The following is a 25,220-nucleotide window of genomic DNA, read 5'->3' on the forward strand; positions in this document are numbered from 1 at the left end:
TCTGCCCCAGGGCTCATCACGGTGCCGTGCAGCCCAGCAAAACATGATTTTCGTTGACTGTGTTCAGATGCCATCCATTCCACACCTTCTTTCTAACCTTAGGTTTTGATGTTGTAGCAATCTTGTCAGCAATTAAAAAGTTAAAAGATGGAAGCATGGATACACTTTGTTGAGTAAGCTGTGAGTTTCATCCCTGAATTTACAAAGTAAAGCCAGCTTTCCTAACAAATCCCTGGGTTAATGCTGCATTTCTTCTGTTTTAATGACACTGGAACCCATCAATGGAACCCAATATGGTCTCCACATTTAGGTTTAAATGCAACAGCAGTTATACTGTAGGTTTTATTGTTCTGTGGTGGATGTGTTTGCCACTAGTCACCCAGTGGAAATCAGTCATCCATGGATTATACTTGACCTCAGTTTTGTTATTTTAATGTTATTATCAGTGACAATATAGTTTAATTTGATTTTGTTCAAGCTATCGGACCCTCAACTGCAGGAGCCACAGCAGAATAATTTGGAAAGAACTGTCAGAGGGCTCTCCAGAGATAGAAAATTCTTAGGCTATTTTATAGCGCTTTTGTTATTTGATGTCAAGGTGCTTTTTCCCTATGAGGAAATCACCAGAGACTTAACACAAAAAAGTGCCAACTTGGATTTTACTCCAAATGTTGCACTGCCCCTTTTAATCAGGTGAACAATTGGTAAAGCAGGACAAGACATGGGCTTCAGGAATGCACTTTACGACTATTAAACAAGTAATTGGCAACGAACACACAATCTTTTGGTCTTTTTCCATATGGGAAAGATGTTAGCCATTACATTTTGAAAGCAGGGCACTACCTAATGCATTACAGTCACATGCTGCAGTAGTTTTCTTCTTCACTGTTTTCAAGACCAGTAAATAGTTCCAACAATTGTTAAGTTGAAAATGGTGTTTGCCATGAGCAACTGCATTCTTTGCAACTCTGACAATAATAATAATAATAATAATAATAATAATAATAATAATAATAATAATAATAATAATAATCAGTTTAGGGAAGGTAGATTCAATATTGGCTTTTTATATAAAGCAGGAAGAAATGGTGATTTACATTTAAGTTGCAGGTCTGAATTCAGCAAAGATCGGTTATAGATATAATAATTTTAAAAATCAGTTATTTTTATCTGCTGTGAGAGATAACAAAATCTAAAAGCAATAATAATATTAGTTCTAAAAATGCATCAAATGTTGTATACAGTGGAGAACAAGATGTACTGTAACTTTAAGGGAACTTCCCTACTTTCTGGTAAAGGGAACCTCAAGACCCAGACCTGTCTACACTTCAGTCAGCACTTCAAGCGTGATGCACAGGTTTAGACAAATCCTCCTGAGTACAGAACACATCTTGTACAAATAACAAAAAGGGTAACATTGAGCCCCAGGGCACCTCAATTGCAGCTATTTTTAAGAATGAATAAATCAAAGGAAATAAAACTGAGGCGCACACTTTTGTGTGATTCATTTGGTAATGTATCCTGCCAACCTTAAGATCAATAGTTTTGTGACGCATTGTGTTAAAAAGATTTCAGGTGCCGGTAAGAGATCTGTCAAAGCTCTAGAAAAACAAGAAAGCATTTCAACAGATTTCTATCTTCTCTAAAGTTCTGCAATATAATAATGACAGCAATCGTTCAGACAGGTTTTGAAACTAAAAAGATGGCATCTTTACATCTGAAATGCTATGTTGTTCCCGTACTGTACTGTCTTGAAAAGCAAGTGCTACATTGTTAAAGTCTCCCGGAAAGGCTCTTTGTGAGACAGTATTTCTTTTTTATGCTCCTTCAATCAGTTCCTGAGCTAACCTTTTTGTCTGGTAACTCCTGAAGTGAAGTTCGTGCACAAGAATCAAACCAATAACCTCTTTATTTATTGTTCACTTCTGATCAGCTGCCTTAAACAATGCCTGACTAAGTGGGCAGAGATAAAAAAAGTGCTGAACACAGACAGGTTGGATGTCAGTCATTAATAACAACCCATAATAAGGATCTAAAGCAGGAGACTCGCATATAATACCCTATCCACGTGAAACCACGTGATTGCCATTCCCTTAACATTTTCAACAAAGGATAGTTTTGCATTATTTAGGTGTGATTATGGTATAATTTCTTAACACTGACTCAGAAAGACCTGTAGTAATCCAGTCCTGCTGTCGACATATCTGACTCACTATTAAACAAAAGTCTCAGACTTGTTGCACAATCAACAGGTTTCATGATGATGTTTTAATAAAGAGCCAGAGTCATCTCAAAACAAAAACCTCCCTCTAAGGTCTGAAGGTGAATGATTCATTACGGTATTTTTGGCAATTGTCAAAAACAAGCACAAAAAAGTTCTCGCACTATAAGTATAATGAAAATTAATTTGTGTTCAGCTAAACATTTTTAAATCGGTGCTCAATTATAAAATGACAATTGAATTAGAGTGATTTACATTCTACCTCGTGTTACCGTGTTTTCTGTCTTCAAATTGAGCAGGGGCAGCATCCACTAATCTTGGAGCCTCGCAAAACTAATTTTGACTTTGTCCCAGCTGTTGGCTGGTATTTGATGTCTATTCTCGTCCTGAGAAAGCAACTGCTTTGTGTCTTTAAACTCAATCAATCCCATAAAAAGAGTCTTGAAAACAGTTTTCAGCAATCCTGTTTTTTGGTAAGATAAACATGTAAAATCCTCTTGAGCATTCATTATGTGCTTACTTTAAATAAAGCAATGCCAGAATATTTAGTTAAGGCAGAAAAAAATAAATAAAAAAACAGAATATTTGACATTTAGTTTGAATGGCTATCCTGTCTGTTATACATCATTGTGTGTGAAATATTTATTGACTTCAGTCTTTGACTGGCAGACTGAACCCAGAAATCCACCACTGGCTTGTTATTTGCGGCATACACAAAATTTAATTATGGGGAAATTCAGAATGAATTTAACGTGAGGAAGAGTTTTTGCATGCCCGAAATAAACCATGAAGTAAACCAAATGTACTGTTTTTTCTTTAGTTTTTTTTCATGGAGAACTTTATTTCCTGAAATTGTAAATTGTCTATAGTGCCGGCATGAAATATTAAATTAATTGGGAAGTATTCTAACATAGAGGGCTTGCACAACAACAAAAACAACCCACTAAAACACACCTGCTGCACACACTTTCACTGACATGACTGACTAATGTGCTATGCAAATGAGGGATGGAAGCAGAAGCCCTGCATACAAGACTGCATAACAATGATCAGAAAGAACCTTAAAAGACAAGCCTCTGAAATTCTGGGTAACAGACTTTGCTTAACCCATCAAGTGCCATTGTTTGAGGACAGGCTACTTTGTAATTTTGTGTAGCAAAAAACGATGAATTTCTTGGTGTTTTCCTCCCCACAGTGATGATAAAGCTCCATTTTCTCTGTGTTGAGTTTCATAGCTGGCATGAAAATTTGAACATCTAATTAACCATTTGGTGAAGTTTAGTTACTTGGTAATAAACACTCAATAGATATTCCGTGCATGTGTGCATCTATCATTAGACTGCCATTTGAGCTCATATTTCATATGCACGTTGAGTATGTTTTTTGATACTTAGGTAGTTTCCTGCTCCAGAAAAAAAAAAAAAAAAAAACACATAGAAAAAATGGTATGTAAGCTACAAATACCCTATGCATGCGATCATCACAATTTGAAAGCGTGATGGTGAAAGGCAATAAAATAATATCAGTAATGCTACCCACCAGCCTTTGCATGGCTTATTTTTTTCTTTTTACTGGAGCAGGAAACTACTAAGTATCAAAAAACATACTCAACATATATATGAAATATGAGCTCAAATGAGCAGACTTCAAGATTAATAAAAATAAATAATAAATAAATAAATAATTGTAAAATACTTTGCATTAACTGTACGTTGCATTTATATTTCCTCATAACCCCACGAAACCCCTCTCTCAGGTCATATTAGCCAGTTGCACGGCCAAGCAGGTTTCTTCTTCTTCTTCTATTTTTATTTGTATAAAAATCCCTCTCACACCAGGGTGCCTATGGACACAGGCATATTGAGGGTCAGTGAATTACAAGTAAAGACACATTTACGAAGCCGGGCCTCAATGCCTTCGTTAGCACATGAAAGGCTCTCTGAGGGTTCGAACAATCTGGCTTTGGCTCGATTCCAACCCTCTGAACAGGTGGTGTCCAGATCACAGGAGGGTAGCCGAGAGCTCATTCGCTCACTGCCTTCCTCACTCACTACACCGGCCATTTTGAATTCACAGGGATTGTGGCATCTGTGTCTTTGAAGCTGAGAACACAGTGTCCCTCTAATCACTATTTTTTTTTTTTTTTTAAACCCACAACTATCTTTAATTAAAAGTAAACAAATATTGTATCGTAACAGGGGGCCGGTGGGTGACTACAGTATAGCAATCCCCCTTTGAAGTGAAAAAATAAATCACATATTCTCCAGTGAACTTAAGTGCAAGGTGAAATATTGTTAAGGGAAGATCAACCAATCTGTTTGGGATCAGGTTTATTTGAAATAAGCAACACAATACAAGGCATATGAGGACTGCCTCTGCTATATTATAAACTTTACAAATGCCTCCAAGCAGACTGTGATCACTAGACTCTCTCACAGTTACAGGAACAATGAATATATGACCTAATTTACCAAAACATTCAGATCAGTACATGCACAGTAAAATGGTTATTGCTAAGCCAGCTGAAGCATACTGTACCTACTTCGATCTAGACCATGTTTGGCTTGGGTATAGACAATAAAGGAGTTTAGTTGTTTAATCTACAAATATAGCCAAAGGTTTTGCATATTTTGTTTCATAAAGTTGAATGAAATCTGCTGAATAATGTTAGGCTAACATCTTGAATTACATACACTTCATGAAGAATTGACAAAATAAAAAAAAAGTGACATTTTTAGATCTAATATGAAATACTATACTACTATTATGGCTTCCGATAGACTTCTGCGATATCATTTTGCAGTTTCTTTGACTACATGACGTTAAATAAAATATCTAAATCATGTCCATAATTACCTTAGTTTTTTTTCTAGGTAATGGAAAACATTTGTCATAGCTGTAGGCAAAGCATCCCAACAGCCACAAAAACAAAATGACTTCCCTGCCAACGCATTTAAGTTGGGTACCCAGGACCTTAATATTGTGTATGTTTCCTGAAGGACGGTTTACAAATGAATAAATAAACAAAAGCCATAACATTCTCAAAGGAACTGCTGGGAAGGTACTGAACTGTACTTTACATATTAAGGAGGTAGAAACTGAGCTGTCTGATATGTTTAAAGAGCTGTATTTGTGGCGCAGTCAGACCAGTCAAACAAGCAGAATGTGCCTAAATAAATCTAAGCCATTTTAAACAGATTAAAGTGATGAAGGAAAGAGACTGATGAATCACAGTTATGAAGGCTGTGGAAGGAGTTACATGCAACAAGGCTTGAGCAATGACACACCCCTGGTAGGGAAGACAGCAGAGCAGCCAGGTCTTGCACTGGAAAATTAAACTAGAGAACCAAGCCTAAATGTTTTCAACGGTGGCTAATACTACTTAATATTTTATGGATTATTTTGTAAGCAAATCCATGAAGGTTGTGCAATATTGGAGTAACACGATCAGTTTTTTTAGGTCCAGCAGTCGGACAGCTGCGGTATTTACCATTAAATGCATGTGATGAAGATTTGTAAAAGGTTAGGGGTATGCCTGGGTGGATGTACTGTACTTGTTAGAAACAGGCTGAACATAAGCACTGGGTTCTTATTATAGGGTTTATCTGAGAAGCAGCAGTGAACAGGTTTATGAGCGGTTCCTGGCATTTTTCAAAACCATCTTTCCATTTTTGGGGGGCATCAGTACAAAGCTGCAATTCATACATGAGTGTGGCAAAGTGGTTTGCAGTGTGCAGGTGTAGAGGTGATGCAGTGCTAATAAACACAACACAGTAAACTGTGAAAACCAGCTCTTTATTTGTGCTGGGTTGCTTGTTTGGCAACCTTAAATAATAATTATACCTGGCTCTACACAACGATGTGTATAGCGCAGGTAAACCACAGGGTTCAGTCCCAAAATAATAATACTAATAATGACACACACTTTATACACACACATGCAATAGTGAGTGCTCCTAGGGCAAGAGGTGATTTAATACAATAATCGGTGACAACAATAGTGCAGTGTAGTCCGGGTTTGATGCTGGCTTAGCCTGACAGTTCCCGGATATTTAGCCGTCTAGAATAACAAATAACAATAGTTAAATAACACTAAATACTCACAGTACTTTTTCGTTTGTATGTCCTTTACATGTCTTTCTGTAACCATAACAAAGGAACAGATTGCCCTGATATACCGTCAGTCACGCCGCCTTAGCGATAGCGAGTGCAATCACGTATCCTCCAATCCATAAATGATACATCGCCTACCACATTAAGGCGATGGCTTCTGGTACTTCTGGTGACTCCACCCCCTTTCAAGTCCGCGGCACACAGTTCCTGTTATACCGTGCTCGCACAGGTCAGGAGGGAGATTGTTGACTAGGATTCATTCGCTCTCTGTCACAATGAGCGATTCTTTAACAAAAAATAAATTAAAAAATATCTCCCTTAAGACAGCTGGAGACCAGGAGAAGCACCAGGGCTTTGGAAAATGCTAACCACATTCAAACCTATAAAGACAGAATGGGTTTTTGCTTGCTTAATCTAAAACAAAGATTCCACAATTAAGTCTTTATTTCAAATGTTTTAATTGGAAATCATTCCCTTAATTAGGCTGTACATCATCGGGACATAGACTTGGATGAGAGTGTCTCGGCTAGTTCCATTGTTTCAGTAGCTTTCGAGCATCTCAACAACTGTTACCACGTTAGCTCGCTCTGACACCAGCAAAGCAGCAGTAAGAAAGGTAGAATTCATTGCAAAGGGAATGGACGTTTCAGTCAATGAACTCCAGATGTTAGCGTCTCCCGCTGTCCACTGGGTTCTGCATTCCAGGGGCTCAAGCGAGGTGTGATCGTTCTAAATCCATCCAGCAACCTAGAAACAGCTTTTTATACATTAACCCTCGCATCATTTAACAGCAGAAATTATTATTAACATTTTTTTGCCCTGCAACTCTCAATATTCCATAGAAAGGAAGTGTTTGTTAGCCACCATTTGCTATACGTATGGTAGTGTTTCGATTATTATCTACACTGGGATCTGTGGAAGCATGCAGCAGACTGTGCCCCCTAGCCTCGGAGATCTCTTGACACACCACAGGCAAAACAAGGGTTTAAACTATGTAACAGCTTGTGAAAAGAGCCTGGCTCCTTTGTACAATGGTTCTCATTTAGGGAGTGTGCAGTTATCAATGTCCACCCAGTCTGCTACTCATTTAATCTGTAGCTAAACATCTAAACATATTGCATTGGTATAAATGTATCTTGATACAATAAACTACTATTTGGAATACCAGTATTACTTTATAGTACTAAAAAACTAATTAACACCTTAAGGTGCACAAGGAATTGAGCGGTTATTGAAATGGTTTCTTCTTAAACTACATTTGAGAGTGACTCAGCTATCGCGTGGAAACTGACAACTTGGATGACCAGATCCAACCTGTCAGTAATTTTAAACCCTGTTTCATGCACCTCTATGCAAAAATAAGAAAGTTAGCATTATTTTATTTGTGGGACACATATGCTGTACCTTAAAGGGTTAAACAAATACAGTAAACCATCAACTGCCCAATAAATACTTTAGAATTGGTGCTGAAGTCTATCAAAAAAAAAAAAAAAAAAATGTGCAAGGCAGTATTTTTCCTGGTTGGAAAACAGACACAATGGCAAACAAATGAGAGTCAATGTGGACCCACAGTTGTCAGGAAACAGTTCCAAACAGAACACAAACAGTAGGTTGTAAGGGATTGTGGAGGCGCCATCTCACTCCCCTGCTAGATTCCTGGGATATCTCTGGAGAGAGCGACAGGCAGGACTGGGAATTCCACACTTTGCGAGGCGGCTCCTCCCTTTCTGCTGAAGCACTTGCTGCTGCTTTTGCCTCTGTCAGCCCTGCACACAAACACCTAACAGATTTTTCACACATTCATCTCAAAGCTGAAGAATAGCATTTTTGATAAAATAAAACAAATAATAATAAAATCTATTGCGAAGCTATGAGCGCAATTTTTGATCTAAACTTAACGGCCATACAATTTCTGAATCAAATATCAAAGCCCATAAGCTCCAGCCGTACGCAATTCCCATAAATATAAAAAGAAAACAATAGTCATTGAATGAAGGGAATGCTATGGGCACAGGTGCAAAAAATAAAATCAAAACTACAGTAGGAAAAGTGCTACAACTTTGAAGGAATAGTTTCTGCATAACCTACTTCCCACCTCCCAATTTGATTCTGATGCATTTTCACAATTTTGCAATAGTTTTTTCTTTTCACTGAATAGAAGTGCTTTGGTGGAACAAACAGAGTGAAGATTTTGATCCGTCTCTTTTTCAGATGGTTGCAGCTGAAGCTGCTGTTGATACACTTGGAGTTCAGTCAAGCCTGCCACCAAAGTTATTCTGGGAACCTCTGTCCACCATCAAAGCCTGCCACGAGCCAGGGACCTTATGTTCCAAGCAAAGTCAGAATTGGCCAAGGATAGTTTAGACAGTTATTAAAGAAATTTAGAAAACAAGAAATCAGGCACTATTTATATCCCCCTGCCATAGAGAATCAATCAATCAGTGGCATATCCAATGTCAGATGTTGTCACTCTGACGATAGAGAATACTGTCATTAAAAGTGGCCTCCCTAATTAATATTCTTGCTATGACCAGCACTCACTTTCCAATGATTAACAGGGTTTCTCAGTTGGTCATACTGGTTCATACTTGGTCAGAGCTGACTAAAATCCCTGTCACTGAAGTTGCATCATGCAGTTACATTGGTTGTTAACTACAAAACTAATAAACCAGTGGTATTTGGTATTTGGCAGGGCTGTATGCCGTTTAGGGTTTATTTTTTACCCATGATATAACCCTTGAGTGCCCCAGCAGTACAGTTTATATACAAACTGATTAACTAATACTTTCCCCGTTCATTAATTCATTCAATATATAAACTAGTTTATCTCAACAAAAAGATGCAATATTAATTTTACTGTTTATCTACTGGGAGACCAAGGGATGCTAAGTGCCTTGCCCCAGGACCACACTGCAGGTCAGAGACTTTGCTAATATTCCACTCCTGGCTCTTAGCACTTCTCATACCTCCAGAGACCAAACTCTTCTGTTTTACTTTGACTGCTCGCGAGGAAATAGTAGAAGCTCAGTGTATACAAAAAAGATGCTTTTACAAAAAAGCTGTACTTAGAAAAAGGCACTAAAAATGCTCCCTTGCCAAATGCCCAGAAATACTCAGCAACAATAGAGGTGAAAGTCATCCTGAAGGAATCCCCCCCCCCGAGGTACAATTACCAACAAAAACAAACAACCGGTGGAGCGCGGCTGGAGTCTGGCTGGATTTAACAAATAGAACAGCTTCTGTGGTGTTAAAAACCATAAATCTGTCATCATTACAGGGCCAAAGGGATGCCAGTAGACACACAAGAAAGGACCCAGCGAATAATCAGCGGGCCACGAGATTCAGAACAGAGCAGGCCTTTCACAAAGGCTCGGCTGCTGCTGATAGATGGCTGTTAGCATGGAAGTTAATGTCTTTACCAGCGGAGGGGCCTGGAACAGCGGGCTGGTTTCACAGCTTGAGGGATTAATATGCCCTATGCCACTGACATCCAGAATATCCTGCCAAGATAATGGCCTGAAGCATATTTTACTGGAGAGCTGCAGAAAGTGCAAGTGTGAAGAAAATAAATAAATAAGTATGCTGCAGTATGTGATACTCCTTTACCAAGGGAAAAAATGAAAAAGAAATAACACAATCTTTTATCACAAATACACTTCTTAGTGTATTTTGACTTCTTTTCAAAGCATTTATTCCAGTCTCATATAAGAGAAAAAAACACCTGTTAAGTTTAAATGGCGTATTTACAGAAATATCTTCCAATTTGTTTCTCATTTTGTAACATTTCAGCAGAATTTTCTCTTTCAACAGAAATGGTGTAGAATTAAAGACTGGAGCAGACATTGGAGGTTCACATCTGGCATTTAGTGTGTGCAAATATGCAGTGGACTGTTTTATAACATTTAACACAGAGCTTTAGTTTACACAGTCACTTCAATTGTTCAGGAATTCTAATGGTTAAACCAGATATATTCTTTCCCTGAATACATCAGCAGTGAAAGAAATAACTGTGGGGTTAACCTCTAACACTGATCTAACCAAAACAATACCGCAAAAAAAATAATAAGGTAAGTTACAGCGGTTTTCCCCAGTGAAGAGCATTACAAAACAGGATGGAAAATTGACATTGCATACATGTGGCTACATCTGCAGAAGAATTTTATTAAAACTTAATAATGCAGGCAGCCAAAACACCCGTGATCAAAATCCCTTGACACGGAGCGTTGCTTTCAGCGTAAAAAAGCGATCAGGGTACACTTTGATATTTGCACAAGACACACTACGAACCACCAACCAAAGCATCTACCGAGGATTGTGGGCTAAACACATCCATATGTTCTTCATGCCTTGAATTTGCACAGAATACACGTCCAGCCTTCAGATGTCTGCAGTAAGCTCAAGCCTATAGTAAAAATGTATACAAAAAAAAAAAACGGGGGAAAAATGCTTCTTGTTTCCTTTAAATTGTGAACAGGTGTCGTCACCTTCCCCAAACTGGCTTCTGTTTTTTACCAAAATTGGTCTTCCCGAGACAGGAGAGCTTTTGTTTGATTTGAAATGATGAAAAGTGAGACTAAAAATATTTATCCAAACAACATTAGGAGGGATTTGGGGGGGGACACGGAAGGGGTGTAATAATGTGCCAATATCACTAAGGAACTGGAACTCTTCTTAAGATTGTTCAGACTGGTTTTAGCATTACAGTCCAGTTGAGATGCACATTTGTGGTCCACAAGAAGAACTACTGGCCACGCAAAGTACAAGATATATGGGTGCAATTATACCCTTTTAGCTTTACTTACATTACCACCCTGTGTTCAAATGCTTAAACCGCGGTTTCTTTGAATAAGAGGTTTTTGGGTTTTTTTTTTTTGCAGTACAGTACCTTTCCAAAAAGTTGTCATTGCAGGAGAGGTCATGAAGAAAATCATACAAAGCCTGGCAAAATTTAAACATTGATTTTTTTTTTTTTTGCAGAATCTAAAGCTCCATCTTAACTGTGTCCCTATACAAAGTTCATAGGTCCCCTACATTACCTTGAGTGCCAGCTAAGGAGCTCCAGAGTAGTTTCTTGCTTTACAAAAAGGAAATGCTGGGTTTAGTAGTAACACCTTACAGATGTGCAGTGTGTGCTATGAATTTATAGAATGTAGCTTACATGGAGGAATTCACTTGGGAGCTCTACAGGACCTTTTATCCATCCCAGAGCAATACTAAACCCAGTAATACTTTAACAAAGACAAGACACATTTATTACAGTAGGCCTATACAAAGGCTTTCAATCTATTCTTAACGGTCAGAAACACTTCGCTTCCTCCATATAACTGTATAAACTGTTTAGACATGTAGTTTTCTTTACGAGCCCTATTAAGCTGCAGCGCTGCTCTATTTAAAGGGACTGTAACTTTTATTTTTTGCCCAGTAGGCCTTTCTATACCATTAAAATTAAAAACCTACAACCAGAAGGTACAGTATTACTAACAGTAGATTATGTTTTTTTTCAATTTTACAAATGAAATTAAGCCCCCCAATAAATTTGATTCCATTAAGGAAAGTACCAAAATTAATGTATTGTGTCTCCATTTACAGTACTAAGTCTAGTCATTGTATCAGTTCCTCAGTTTAACAACGCATACCCTCAAAAATGTATTTCTGTTAACTTCTAGGATACGCTACACCCTTGACAGTATCGGATGTCCTTACAGGTCATATTCTCATGGTTCGGAACGTTGTGCTTGATAGGTTTCTGCTAGTGGTGACAGAATTAGAACCATGCAGTCTCATGACAGTTTTATGGGTTCCCTTACTGTACCAGTGGAAACCATAAGTGGGCTTCAGTCAGTGTAACCCTATACAAGAAACTGACTACAAATACACCTATTGGCATTCTTTAAGACAATCTACTAGCATGATAGTAGGTTGACCACTGAAGGATTTTTCCACTGTAGTGCTATTTTTAAAGGTATAGAGAGTGTTTTATATGGGCAACTTGCAGGTTTCCTGCACTTATTCTTTGTGCATTGACTGACCTTCCAAGCTTTTGGAATTACCCTGGCAAAACTCTTGCTTTGTGATGCCGACTCAGCTCAGCTGTGTGTTCCTTCCAGGTGTACAGTACACTACATTGCTGTAACTCAATTCTAAGTTTGGGTGAAAACTGCTACAGATCTTATGTCTTCAAGCTCTAATAAGCTTGCCTGGATGCTGCAGTTCAATCATAAATCAATTAGTCACAGGACTTGCTGTGCCCACTAACATCTGACTAGCCACTCAAGATCCTTTTCACAGCTCCCCTACTGTAAATGGTTTCTCAGACCCCTCTAATGACTCCATCTCCAAGGCTGTAATGTCTAACATGTTGTACTTTATAGCAGATTTCACCCTGGATTTGAAATCGCTGGCTGAAATATCCCCTGTAGAGATAAACAGCATGGCAGTATATGGATGGGATTTAGTTATGGGGAGAGATCTGGGCCAAACAAAAAAATAAATAAAAAGAGAAAAAAAATATTTACTACAATACTACAAAGCAGAATCTCTGTTTGTAAACTGTATTTTATCAAAGGTAAGCAGGCATTCATAAATGGGAACCCCTCTGTGTACCAGCTGCTTTTGGCAGGATGAGGTAATCTTGGCATAGATTGGCTCTAAATCTCTGAGTAATTGTTATAGTTTGTTGAAGATTTAAGGTCCCGTACTGCCAAGCTGAGGCAGCGCTCGGCATTTTTTGTAACTTTTTTCACAAACGCTGAAGGAAAGCAGAGCAGGCAGCTTTCCAAATAATTCAGATTTGTCATCATGGGAAAGATCATGAGTGGGGTGGGGGGGTCACACAAACCTCTTTTTGGACTACTCTGGCTCTGCAAAGGCATATTACTGACAAGTCTTGGTACTGCTTTTGAAAAATGTCAGTGGCAATTTTCCTAAATGTGCTTACAAGCTAAGAGAAATTAAGCATTAAATTGTTTTGAACCAACTTTGTCAAATCACAAGACAAGAAAAACAAGTTTTTAATTTCTTTCAGTAGTAATAACATTTTTAATAAATGTTTCAAATCAGCTTTTGAAAATATAATGATAGTTTAATAGAAAGTGTGTCTGCCACAGAAAATAAAGGGTAAAGCCCAAATAATGCATTTGACATGCTCTGAGTGAAAAAAAGTTAATAACTGTTTATTTAATATTTCAACAGTTTCCATTGACATAATATCCTGTTAAAGTCAGCAACAAATATAAAAATGAAACTGACAAGATGTCAGGATTGTTGCCACCCGTTTCAGTGCCAGCTAATTTCCTTTCAAGTGCATTTTTTATATAAATTTTCTGCAGGCTCGGTACAAAGTTTTGACATCATACACAGGGCACAATACATGAAAATATGAATGTGGGTATTTTAAAGCCCACAGTCAATCAATATATTCATAAAAGTTGAATTAAACCTGCTGAATAATGTTATGTTAACACATTTTTTTATATACTTATATATATATATGTGTGTGTGTGTGTGTGCGCGCATGTCTGCGTGTATGTGTGTGGATTTACTGTATACATTAATTGTGCTAAAAGTACAACAGCATCGAAGTGTTGTCTACTCAACCAACCAAATAAAAATTAACAGCCTGAATTATTGATCTGCTCCATCCAAAAATCCGTCATTTGTAGGGTGTCAACCAAAAATATCTCGTCAGCTCATCTGTGCATCGACAGCTTGTTGATGTTACAACACACAGTCATCAGCAAAACTAAACAATATGAGCCTCCTCTCCACGGGGGAGTCAAAACAAAAGACAGGGCAGCACCTGCTCGAGACACTTGTGTTATAAGGGATCAGGGGTCGTGCGAGACTCTGAGGGATCACAAGATAAATATCGACCGTGAGGCAACACGAGCCCTGCTGGGTATGGCCTCAATTTGTCACCAATTAATTAGGATAATGGCTGTGCCTTCAGGACATGGCCTAGTGTTGGCATGGAACAGATATCACCTAGTCTGTTTCTTTAGTTTAAAATACTAAAGTCATATTATTTCTCCGGCTCATTGAAGGCAGCCAAAAAAAGTGAAAAAAATATATACATTTTAAAACAAGCACTATTTCTCATACTGATTTCAGAACATGCCCTTAAGTGGGTTCTTTCATTGAGCTGCTCTGCTCAGAGCGGCTCACCTATTTAGAGCACACACAGAAAAGCTGCACCTAGTAATGGAATGCTAAAAGACTCACCAATCACAATGAGCGTATAGTTGATGTTGATGCTGCCGAAGCCGTTGGTAGCCTTACAGATGTAGGTCCCGGCATCTTCTGCCTCCACCTCCTTGATTTTGAGCCCCTGCCGGAGCACACGGAACCTCGTCCAGCCGCTATGGATGGTGCGCCCGTCTTTGGTCCACATGGTGAGTGGCGGGGGGTCTCCTTCAACCGGGCACAACAACTTCACGGTTCGGCCAATTCTTACCGTCTGGCGATGGATTACCTTGTCTGCAATTCTCGGCGGACCTAAATACAACACAACAAAGGAGATTTCTTTAACATAGATCATCCGAAATATTTATTCTATAAAAAAAAAAAAACTCTGTTTAACATTTCAGTCTAGACCCATCAAACGAACACCATCAACAAGTACAGTGTACTACATTTAGCTTACCTAAAACTGCTACAGGTTGACAGTAAGCATGCTTGGAATAAGAAAAATCAGATAATTCAGTTTTTTTTCAGTCTTTCACTGACACTTGTGACAGGACTGGGTGTCAGTTCAGGCTGAACATAGGTATCTGGCCTAAACAGCAGCCACATGAACATGCAGGGAAAGAGTAAGACTGCAAGCAGAGTACGGCAAAGGAATGCAACAATATCCAACAAGTGCTGTTTGCAATTTAAAGCTCTTTCTAATTCAACAGGGGGAAACTCCGTGGACTTTTTTTTTTTTTTTTGTGCACCACTAAATATTAACAAATGAATGTGTTTAAAGGAGAAGAAGAAGAAAAAAAAAACCTATCCAGTGACTTGCCACATCAAAGATGTTGGTTATTTGTCAGCATACCCACATACAGGAATAAGAATGCTAGGCTTGTCTGACAGAGTTTTCTGTTATATGGCAGGGGGAGGAGTAGATGAGTAGTTTAAAAAAACCTCCAGGCAGGATAATTATCTTTCTATAGTTCCACTGATGCAAGCCATCTGGGCTAGCATTTACATGCCGCCGATCCTCCAGAACACTTGTAATGAGCCATCATTAGGCTACATCAGCTCCTCCCTGATTATAAACCTGAAACAAGGGGCACCAGATAAATGGTGCCTATGGAAGTAAGCTTCCTACTAGGGAAGGAGTGAGAAACTGACATGTAGGACAGGAAACAAATAAGAAACAATACAAAGTTAGTGAAAGTGGTCCCCCATTGTTGCTGAGGAAAATGATGTATCTTTTGGATGATCCGTGTTATAAACCGCATTGGCAAATCTCTGCAGTATGCATTTCAACTTTTACCCCTTTTTCAAAACAATGTAAATGTCTGTAGCTGGCAGTCACCCTTAACTGAAAGCTTTGCGGAGCTGCCTGGAAGTCGCACTTGTTTATAAGCAGGAAACCTGGCAATTTATTATTTAAAGGAGCACCACCAGATATTTATGAACATGGATGCTCAGTTAATTTCACCATGGTGTATATAAAGGAGTCACTTAACCGTACACAAAACAAGGTCACAGCCTGCTGGCAGTAAGAGAAGAGCAGCACCAGGGGGTGCTGGTTTAATTAACCTACTGTTCAATTTGGGCAGAAATGTTAAAACCAATTTGCTATAATTGGATAGTCCACTCAAAAAACGTTTTAAAAAAACTTTGTTTTTAATTTACAAGTTACAGATTAGTTTAGCTTCAATGAACAACTCATTGTAAGTATTTTCATGGTGTTGTACAAATTCTTTATTATCGCCAATTTCCAAGGTGCCTCGAGATTGCTTGACATTAAATATGCTTTTTAAATTCTTGTAAACTTGCTGGTCATGGTTTTTGAACCCACACTTGCTAGAAATACAGTAATTTGGTCACTGTAGCAACACAGTTTTTTAATGTAATTTTTTTAACTGAGTGTACAGTTATTTTACTCCCAGTTTTCTCTCCAATTTAGAAGGTACAATTATCTCCCTCATCACAGCAATTCCCCACACAGATCAGGAGAACTGAAGGTTCAGAGGGAGTCTGATCCCACGGACATCAGAGAGCTACCAGTCACTGGAGGACAAAGCCCAGTCCTGCAGACGTGAGCTCACCAGGTGCCTGGACCGATATATCGTCCATACCGCTGAATCATTACGCCACTAATTAACACATTAAATATAATTACAAAAAGGAAATTCCAAGAGAGGCTAAATGTCCTGGACATTTTGAAAATGAAAGTCATTTACTTATCCAAGTCCATCATACATTTTATGCAAAAAATAAAAATAACTATATATATATATATATATATATATATATATATATATATATATATATATATATATATATATATATATATATATATATATATATTGTGATGGATGGATCTGTTCTGGTCACAGGTTTTCCTTCTTCAAACAAACACTTGACACAACCAGAATGCGAGAAAACGCCGTAGCGTGTGTTTATTATTTACAGTAATAAAAAGAAAAGAAAAACAAAACAAAACCTAACCCGATCTCATGTCCTAGCCAAACAGAGCTTGTCTCTATCTAATAACGAGGCAGGCTAAGCCTGTTACCTCTTCTTCAAAACCAAATCACAATCAAAGACGTAGTCCAAATACCTTTTCTGGTAGTTTGTTGTCCAGTTTCACAGTACTAGTAATAATCAACTCGCTCGTCTCTCTCACTCTCAATCTCACACTCACACTCACACTCACTCTCACACTCACTCTCACTCTCACTCTCACACTCACTCTCACTCCCACACTCACTCTCACTCTCACTCTCACATTCACACTCACACTCACTCTCACACTCACTCTCACACTCACTCTCACACTCACACTCACCCTCACCCTCACCCTCACACTCACACTCACTCTCAAACTCACACTCACTCTCTCTCTCACTCTCCAGCTCTCCAAACACAACTCCTGTCATCACCCTCTCCGAACCACACACATGCACACCTTTTAAACACAACCAATTACATTGTTAAACAACTGACAAATCATCCAATTGACTAATTAATTTGGACTGGAGCCAACCCTGACTCCAGTAGCTTCTACATGGTCCTAGCGCCCTCAAGTATTTATTTATATTGTTTACTAAAATGACAAAGTTACCTGATTACCTTTTCAATAAAAGCTGTAAAACAGCAAACAGTGAAAAATTACAAACAAACTGGGCAGAGGCAAATTGATATACTGCGGACTTACAACCAAGGCAAACTTCCTTCTGAAAAAAGGGGGTTCAAATTGAATTAATTACTTTGAAAAACATAAAACAAAAAACACCATAAAAAATATATTCCACAATGACAAGTGAAAACAGTTCTTAAGCTAATTGAATGTACAAATAAAACAGAGAATACACTAAGCCCACTTGCACGCTACCTGAAGGTTTTATTAAACATAAAGTGTTGTCAAATTGAAAATAAAGAATGAAAAACAAAATGATCAACAGCACAACAGGCAGCTCTTTCTTGCTCTCATTTAATGATGCAAGCACCCAAATATGCAGGCGTCTACCTCCTACAGATTAACCTGGATTCTCTAATTCTCTTAAACTGCTGCTCATTAAGTTTTAACCTGGCAATTTCTGAAAGCAGACAGCATGATAAATCATCAGCTTTCCTTCTGATTTCAGACAGACATCTCAATGCGAGCGCACAAGCAGGAAATTGTAAGTGTAATTGTTTATGTCTGCAGGGAGGCTGCAACTGCTGCACTTGACTCTGTGCGACTTTCTTCATGGCCAGGCTGGTTAAAATTGCATCGCATCTCCTTTGACAGTACTACCTGGGCAACAAGCCCATAAACAACACAGAGCCCCACTCTGGAGTAACCCGTGGCAACAGCCATTTATTTAATGACTAATTAAATCTTTTTTAGTTGATCAGCATTTGTTTTTTTGTTTTTTTAGCTAGCTTTTTTCCTTTGGTTTAAATACTGGAATGAATTTCTAAAAAAAAAAGGCCAAATTTAATATCCCTTATTTAAATAAAGCCACATAAAAAATAAACTAGTATTTACATATTACATATTGAAACTTCACGCTTCAATACATAATATGTTGTTATTATATCACAATCGGCCAAATCATCACTTAACTAATAATTGTTCTGTCAATGTTGCATAATTATAAAAGGAAGGCAACTTCTATACATTCAATTTGAAGTGTTTTTAAGAAGCAAGGCATAAGTTTCCAGCACAATTACCAACACGCATATAACTTTTTAATGTTCCTCGTTTCCGGTTTATTCCAAATTTTACTGTAAAATTACAGGATACTTAGTATCAGCTAACTTGGGAAAACGTGGCTTTAACTTGCAAAAATTCTGCTTCATCATAAATGCCAGGGACATTAAACTTAATCAGAAATCAGAACTGCTACGCATCATATTCCACATGTAAAGTGTGTATACTGAGATATTTTTACCCCGATTTTTACATATGCTTCAAATAATTATTATTTTTTTTTTACCGATTTTATCACTATTTTAATATATGTAAAATAAACTGTGAAAAATTCCTAGAATTCTTTTTTAAAATATAAAAACCGGAAATGAGGAACACTACTCAACTTAGAAAAAGCGGAAAATGCAACGTATTGCTGGATCATGCAGTTAGTAAACCACTCTGTTTATATGAAATATAGTATTAAGAGAACTATTGTTTATATGACATTAAGAAATGACTATGTTGTACATTGACAATATTGTAATAAAATGAAATACATGAAAAATAATTGAAAATCTGATTTTGCTGGCAGAAAAAAACTTCATAGCACCTTCACAGAAACAGAAAATCTGTGATGCTCCAGGCTGACTGGTACTGCCAAAAGCTTGAGCTGTAAGTCATGACTGAGTATCTGAATGTGTGAAGGAAACATAAAATAACAATAATAATAATAATAATAATAATAATAATAATAATAATAATAATAATAATAATAATAATAATATAAAACTTTGCTAAATCCTTCACGTGGTTTAACTTTATTTCTTTAAATCTATTTTTCATTTTGAAGTAACACTTCGAGAAATACAGGAAAATATGGTGGCGTTGATCACAAACACTCTGTAAAAGCGGAATATCTGAAGGCCAGGCTCCTCTAGGTAATTTATCGTTTTCTTGTGCTGAACTCTCTGCGGGCTCATTTAGCTCTGGCTCCTGGATCAGATCTGGGCCTTGTCATCCTGCCTCCTCCTATATAAATCCACAACCTGACAGCCAGGCATTTAATGCCCCAGCGAATTTAAGAAATTGCAAGCATAAGGATCACCACTGAGCCCCAGCCTTTATAAATATGGTTTACAACCTTGACTGAATGCAGGGTTTCAGTTCTAATAGGTTGTGTAGTCTACAGAGCCTATGTTTTTTTGTTTTTTCTGTTTTGGTTTTTTTGTAACACTGTTTTGTTAAATAAACTAACAGCTGTTCCAGAAAACGGCAGTATTCTGGGAAAACTACTTAAATACAAAGGGGCCAAATCAAACTGTATTGTATCGACCATGAAGACATTGACCAGAATGTTTTATGGACATGCTTGTCTACTTGACTTATATGTTTCTTATAGTTTTAACTATAGTGGTGTGCACATCTATTAGAATACCTCAAGTTATGTCATTTATATCATTTATACACTTCTCTGGAAGAAAACCTCTGGGTGTGAGAATTGCAATTTTCGGTCACTAGTGTGTGATACGGAAAAATTACGCCCTCGTGTGAAAATGTTAGATCACTGTGCTTTGGAAAGTCTTGTGCATTTTACCATGTGTGTCTATGTGTTCCTTTTCCTTTACTATTTTCTGTCCGTGTGTTCCTTTTCTCTTACTATTCTCAATGAATTGCATGTGTGGCCTACTGTTTTAAAGTCATCAATTAAATTAGGTAAAACACTCATTTGCCTATTTTGACAATTTTCCAAGATTTTCAGTTACAGTGGTTTGATTTCATATAAATGCACAAGAAATCAAAACAACAGAAGCAATGGGGTGTTGTAAATTGTATAAAAAATGCAGTTACAAAAACTTTGGAAGGTAAAATATCTATTGTACGAAATACTTCAATGTGACTAGTCATGGGTGATGTGTTCAGGCTTCTATTTCAATTCACACTCCGACTACAAGATTGAACCTGTGCCAATCAAACAGTTGTATTGGGATTGAAGATGACTAAGCATCAAGATGGTAGTGAAGTCATCACTTGTATATATTTTAAGGAACTGTACGCTTCCCAGTTTCCAATTTAGCAGACCTGGCCTAGAATGGTTATAGTTTTCATACAGTATAGTAAGATCCTAGAAGTTAACTTGTGTTTAAATAGCAAATAACAGGGTTCCAAAAAATATAGATTTACACGTCTCCATGTGCTGCTACAACTGTTTAAATAATGCACCTATATTTTTTTCTTTTCACTGTTAACAACCTGACAACTTTTTATACTTATAACTTTAAAGTCTGTGTAAAAGCTCTATTCAGAATGTCCGCTCTAGTGCACAGATAATTGCTCACATTGTGAAACAGGCAACACAGCAATAACAATACATGATATGGTACTGAACACAATGTCATGGAACACAATGGAATGCTGCTACTTACTATTTAAGCCAGAGTGCACTAGTTTATGTGAAACTGGTTCTCATTCTCAGCACTTTCTCATCTGTGTTTTAGAGCAAGTCTGCTTGGATTGTTTCGACAGAGATTTCCTTAATTAAAAGCTGTATCTGTTATGAAATACAATTATAATGTGACCTTCAATGTTAAAACAGTCTGCTGCTTTTGGCACATCTCAACCCAGGAAAAGGAGTGAAGGGCTTTGGAATATGCTTGAATGTCTTAAAAGATGAAACAATATTGAATTCTGGAGAGATTCTGGAATTGTTCAATTTTAATTTTAGAAAAACACATTTAAAAAAAACAATCATGTGGATTATAGCTTTTTCCAGTTTTTAGAAATGGCATTCTAAACACACATTGTAAAAATAGCATGTAGTAGTGCATGGGTTTTTTTTTTTCGTTTGGTTTAAGATTTATTTCCTTCAGAAAATAGCAGAAGCCTTCAGAGTGAATACTCGAGAAGGTATTACAGCTTGTTTGTATTAGGATCAAATTGGAGCGATGAAAACGTGTTTCAGTGGCTAGCAATCTTGTGGAACAAGGGCCACAGAAAGACACGTGAAGCTCACGGGATTATGGGAGGGAAGTTGGGATTTGCGAGAGTGATGGTGCTGATTTAAAACTAAGAAAACCAAATCCAAGAATGAAAATCAGAATGTGGCAGCATGACGGGTTGATTTGGAATAAAAACTCAGTTTGGGATTCTTGCATGTTGGATTAAGATTTGGTGCACTTTGAAATGATTTGTGTCTGATTGATTTTTAATATAAGTTCAGCTTCAATTAGGGATTTGTGCTTTCTGTACTGCGCTTTAATTCTTTAACGAATAGAATAAAGCAAAGGCAGAATACCGCGTACATGAGGCGAACAGGTACGTGTAATTCTACTTGTATTCATAATTTCATCTCATTAACTTACTCCAAAAGTCTTATCGTTCATTTTGATTGTCCTTTCGCTATAACGAACCCCTTGATATAATGAACATAAGGCTTGGACCCCAACAGGTTTGTTATACTGAAGGTGTACTGTATATATATATATATATATATATATATATATATATATATATATATATATGTATATATATATATGTGTGTGTGTGTGTGTGTGTGTGTGTGTGTGTATATATATATATATATATATATATATATATATATATATATATATATATATTATTAGGGCTGCTCCAAGTTTTTTTTTTTATATACAGTAAACAGAGGTAATTATGTGGAATTACTTTCTCTGATACTTTCTATGACAGCATGTTAAGCAATCACTTGTCAACAGCCACAGTGTTCTCGGATACCTCTAACAAGATTCAGAATGGCTTATTCTCTTTAGTGTCTCAGGTTTTGCTAGATGCAATAAAAAGGAGACCTACAGGAAGCCAAGTACATAGATGTAATGGTAAAAGCAGCTCAGCTGTCTTGTGTTTTCAGGTATGTGACTGACAGAGGCTTGAACGAACGGTTCTGTGAAAATTTGTTACATTTAGAAAAAAAATTAAAAATTAAAAAATAATTAATAATAAAAATAATAATGCTTTTAAAAAGACCAAATTCCCAGGGGTCCCCCGAGTGGCTCACCCAGTTAAGCACTGCCGCTGGGAGTGCAGGATGAGTCACACAGCTCCGCGTCTGGGCTGTGCAAAGAGGCCGTATTTTGCTGGGGACTCCGAAGGGAGCGTCACATTAGCTCTGACACTCCCAGAGTGGGGGATGGGAAACTGGCAGGGATTGCTTCTCCTCATCGCACAACAGCAAACCCTACTGGCCAGACACCAAGCACATTCAGAGTAAATAAGAGGCAGGGTTGATCTCTCTTCTCTGGGAGTAAAAGCAATTCTGGCTTGAGGCTTGTGAGATCAGAGGACGCTCACACACCCTCAGAATGTCTGTGCTATGTGGGGACTTACTGTGGTGAGGAAAAAAAACATTATATACACAGCACAGATCTCCCCCCTGTTACAGTTCATGTGTAAAATTGGTTAATGTGTAGATTAACCGGTAAATGTATAGAATAACCGGTAAATGTATAGATTAACTGGTAAATGTGTAGATTTACCAGCTCACCGGTCAATGTATAAAATAAGTAAGGCGATGGTAGTAAAAATCTCTCTTACTTATATCCACAATCACTGTCTGGCAACAATTCACAATATTCAAAATAATATTTTGCTGGCACAAAATGACGTAGCACAGTACATATGATTCTCACTGAAATGCAAAACATGTGTGCACTTAGGTTATACTTTTTTTCTAAATGAGTTCAACTGAATAATACTAAAATCACACTTAGTAGAGGCTTGAGTGTCACTGAAGATATGTCATTATTACCATGCCTAATGTTTGGCCTGTGGTCAATTCTGATTTAAAATAATATCGGGAAAGTGCATTTTTTTCAAGCGAACGACAAGGGGGATAAAATGGTTAGAAATAAAACCAGAAATCTGTTTCTAATTATGTCTGTATTCAGGACAAAACATTAATACATGGTCTCTGCTAAATACATTATTATTATTATTATTATTATTATTATTATTATTATTATTATTATAATAATATAATAATAATAATAATAATAATAATAATAATAATAATAATAATAATACTATTGCAAGAAGGGATGCAGTGAAGTTTAGAAAGATTAATCAAATAATACCAAAAAAATCCTAAGGCTGGAGTTTAAGATAAATAAATAATGAATTGGTTAATTTACCCAAGTACATAACAGATCTTACAGAATTGTTGGGTTTTTTTTGCAATTAAGCTCCCTGACATTACTTTATTTCCGAATGACCTCAAATGCTGTAACATTAACTGACGTAGCATTAACTACCATCTGCTTAGTTATTTTATATATTGGCTGGTGAGCTGGTAAATCTATAAATTTACAGATTTCACACATGAACCTTAACAGTTGGTGGAGGAGTATATAGTGTATTCCAACATACTGTGAGGTAAAGTATTTGAACCCTTTAAGTCCTGAATGATTTTTGTAATAATTTTTAAGTTAAAAAATAAAAAAAATAACTTTTATTGAGAATAAGAATAGGACCATTTTATTTTTTACATACATTTTGATAAATGGGACTTTAAAGTCCCATCAGTACTTTAAGAACTTTAAACGGCGCTAAGATAATGAAAGGGAAATTTTCTGATGAATCACTGAAAGCACTGCAGAAGATAAGGCCTTCTTGGGAGTGATTCCAGCTGTTAGCCTCAGCATAAGCATTTTATCACTTTATCAACAGAGTATAAATACCATGGCAGCCAGAACACAGGAACCGGGGTCTTACCTTCAAGATCATTAAACACACTGGCCAGACCCGTCCTAATGTCACCAGTAAGGAGCCTGCTCTGCATCGTATAAACTTTCACAGGGCCAAGGACAAAATAAAATGTATAGTCTTACCACCGTGTTTAATAATAGTATAACAAAGGAATGTTTTGCGTTTAATAAAAGCCCTGGTTTGCTGGACATTATTTGAGCAGACAAAATGAATGGCCAAGAAAATAATAATTCGATACACAATAAACATGTATGTTTGTACATTACATGCGCATGTGCTAAATGCGCAAAATGTGAATGCATATCTCGGCCTATTTATAGGATTCAAACATTTAGTCCCTTTACAATACAATTGTGAAAAGCTTTCCAAAACACCAATTTCCTTACCTTCTTCAACCGTTTATATTGCAATAATATAAATTCTGGTTTAATCATATAGTAATATAAACACTGTACAGCAGAATTAAAGGTGCTTATATTTAAATGAAAAATGTAAATCCTTGACACCAACCAAACCATCTGAAGGGCTCACCAAATTGTCACAAATGCTTATCATTAAGGAAAGGTAGTCAGAAAAAGCAAGGCAATAAAACATATGGCCCACTGACTTTTGGACACTTTAGTCAGAGCTGGACAAAGAACTTGACATCAATAAATGTTACTAGAGCACGGAGCTGAAGGCAGAAGAACGGTCTTGCTTAGTTTCACTAGGCTGCAGACTCATTGTGTGGAGATCAAAGCCCGGCTCTGCATTAAGTACATCCCAGTACATAACTGGGAAAAATGCTTACATTGGACTCTGTGAACAGCACCCCAG

The 25,220-nt window shown here is 37.2% G+C and overlaps 1 protein-coding gene across 2 annotated transcripts in view; it reads right to left on the reverse strand.

Moving 5' to 3' along the window:
- LOC121330992 (fibroblast growth factor receptor-like 1) overlaps nt 1-25,220 on the reverse strand; it is a 95,376-nt gene that overhangs the window by 29,369 nt on the left and 40,787 nt on the right. For both annotated transcript variants that reach the window (XM_041278078.1, XM_041278069.1), the window contains exon 3: nt 14,555-14,827. In XM_041278078.1, coding sequence (XP_041134012.1) covers nt 14,555-14,827 — 273 coding nt within the window. The remainder of the gene's footprint in view (nt 1-14,554; nt 14,828-25,220) is intronic.

The sequence above is a fragment of the Polyodon spathula genome, chromosome 2, assembly GCF_017654505.1.
Source record: "Polyodon spathula isolate WHYD16114869_AA chromosome 2, ASM1765450v1, whole genome shotgun sequence".
NCBI classification, from domain to species: Eukaryota; Metazoa; Chordata; class Actinopteri; order Acipenseriformes; family Polyodontidae; genus Polyodon; species Polyodon spathula.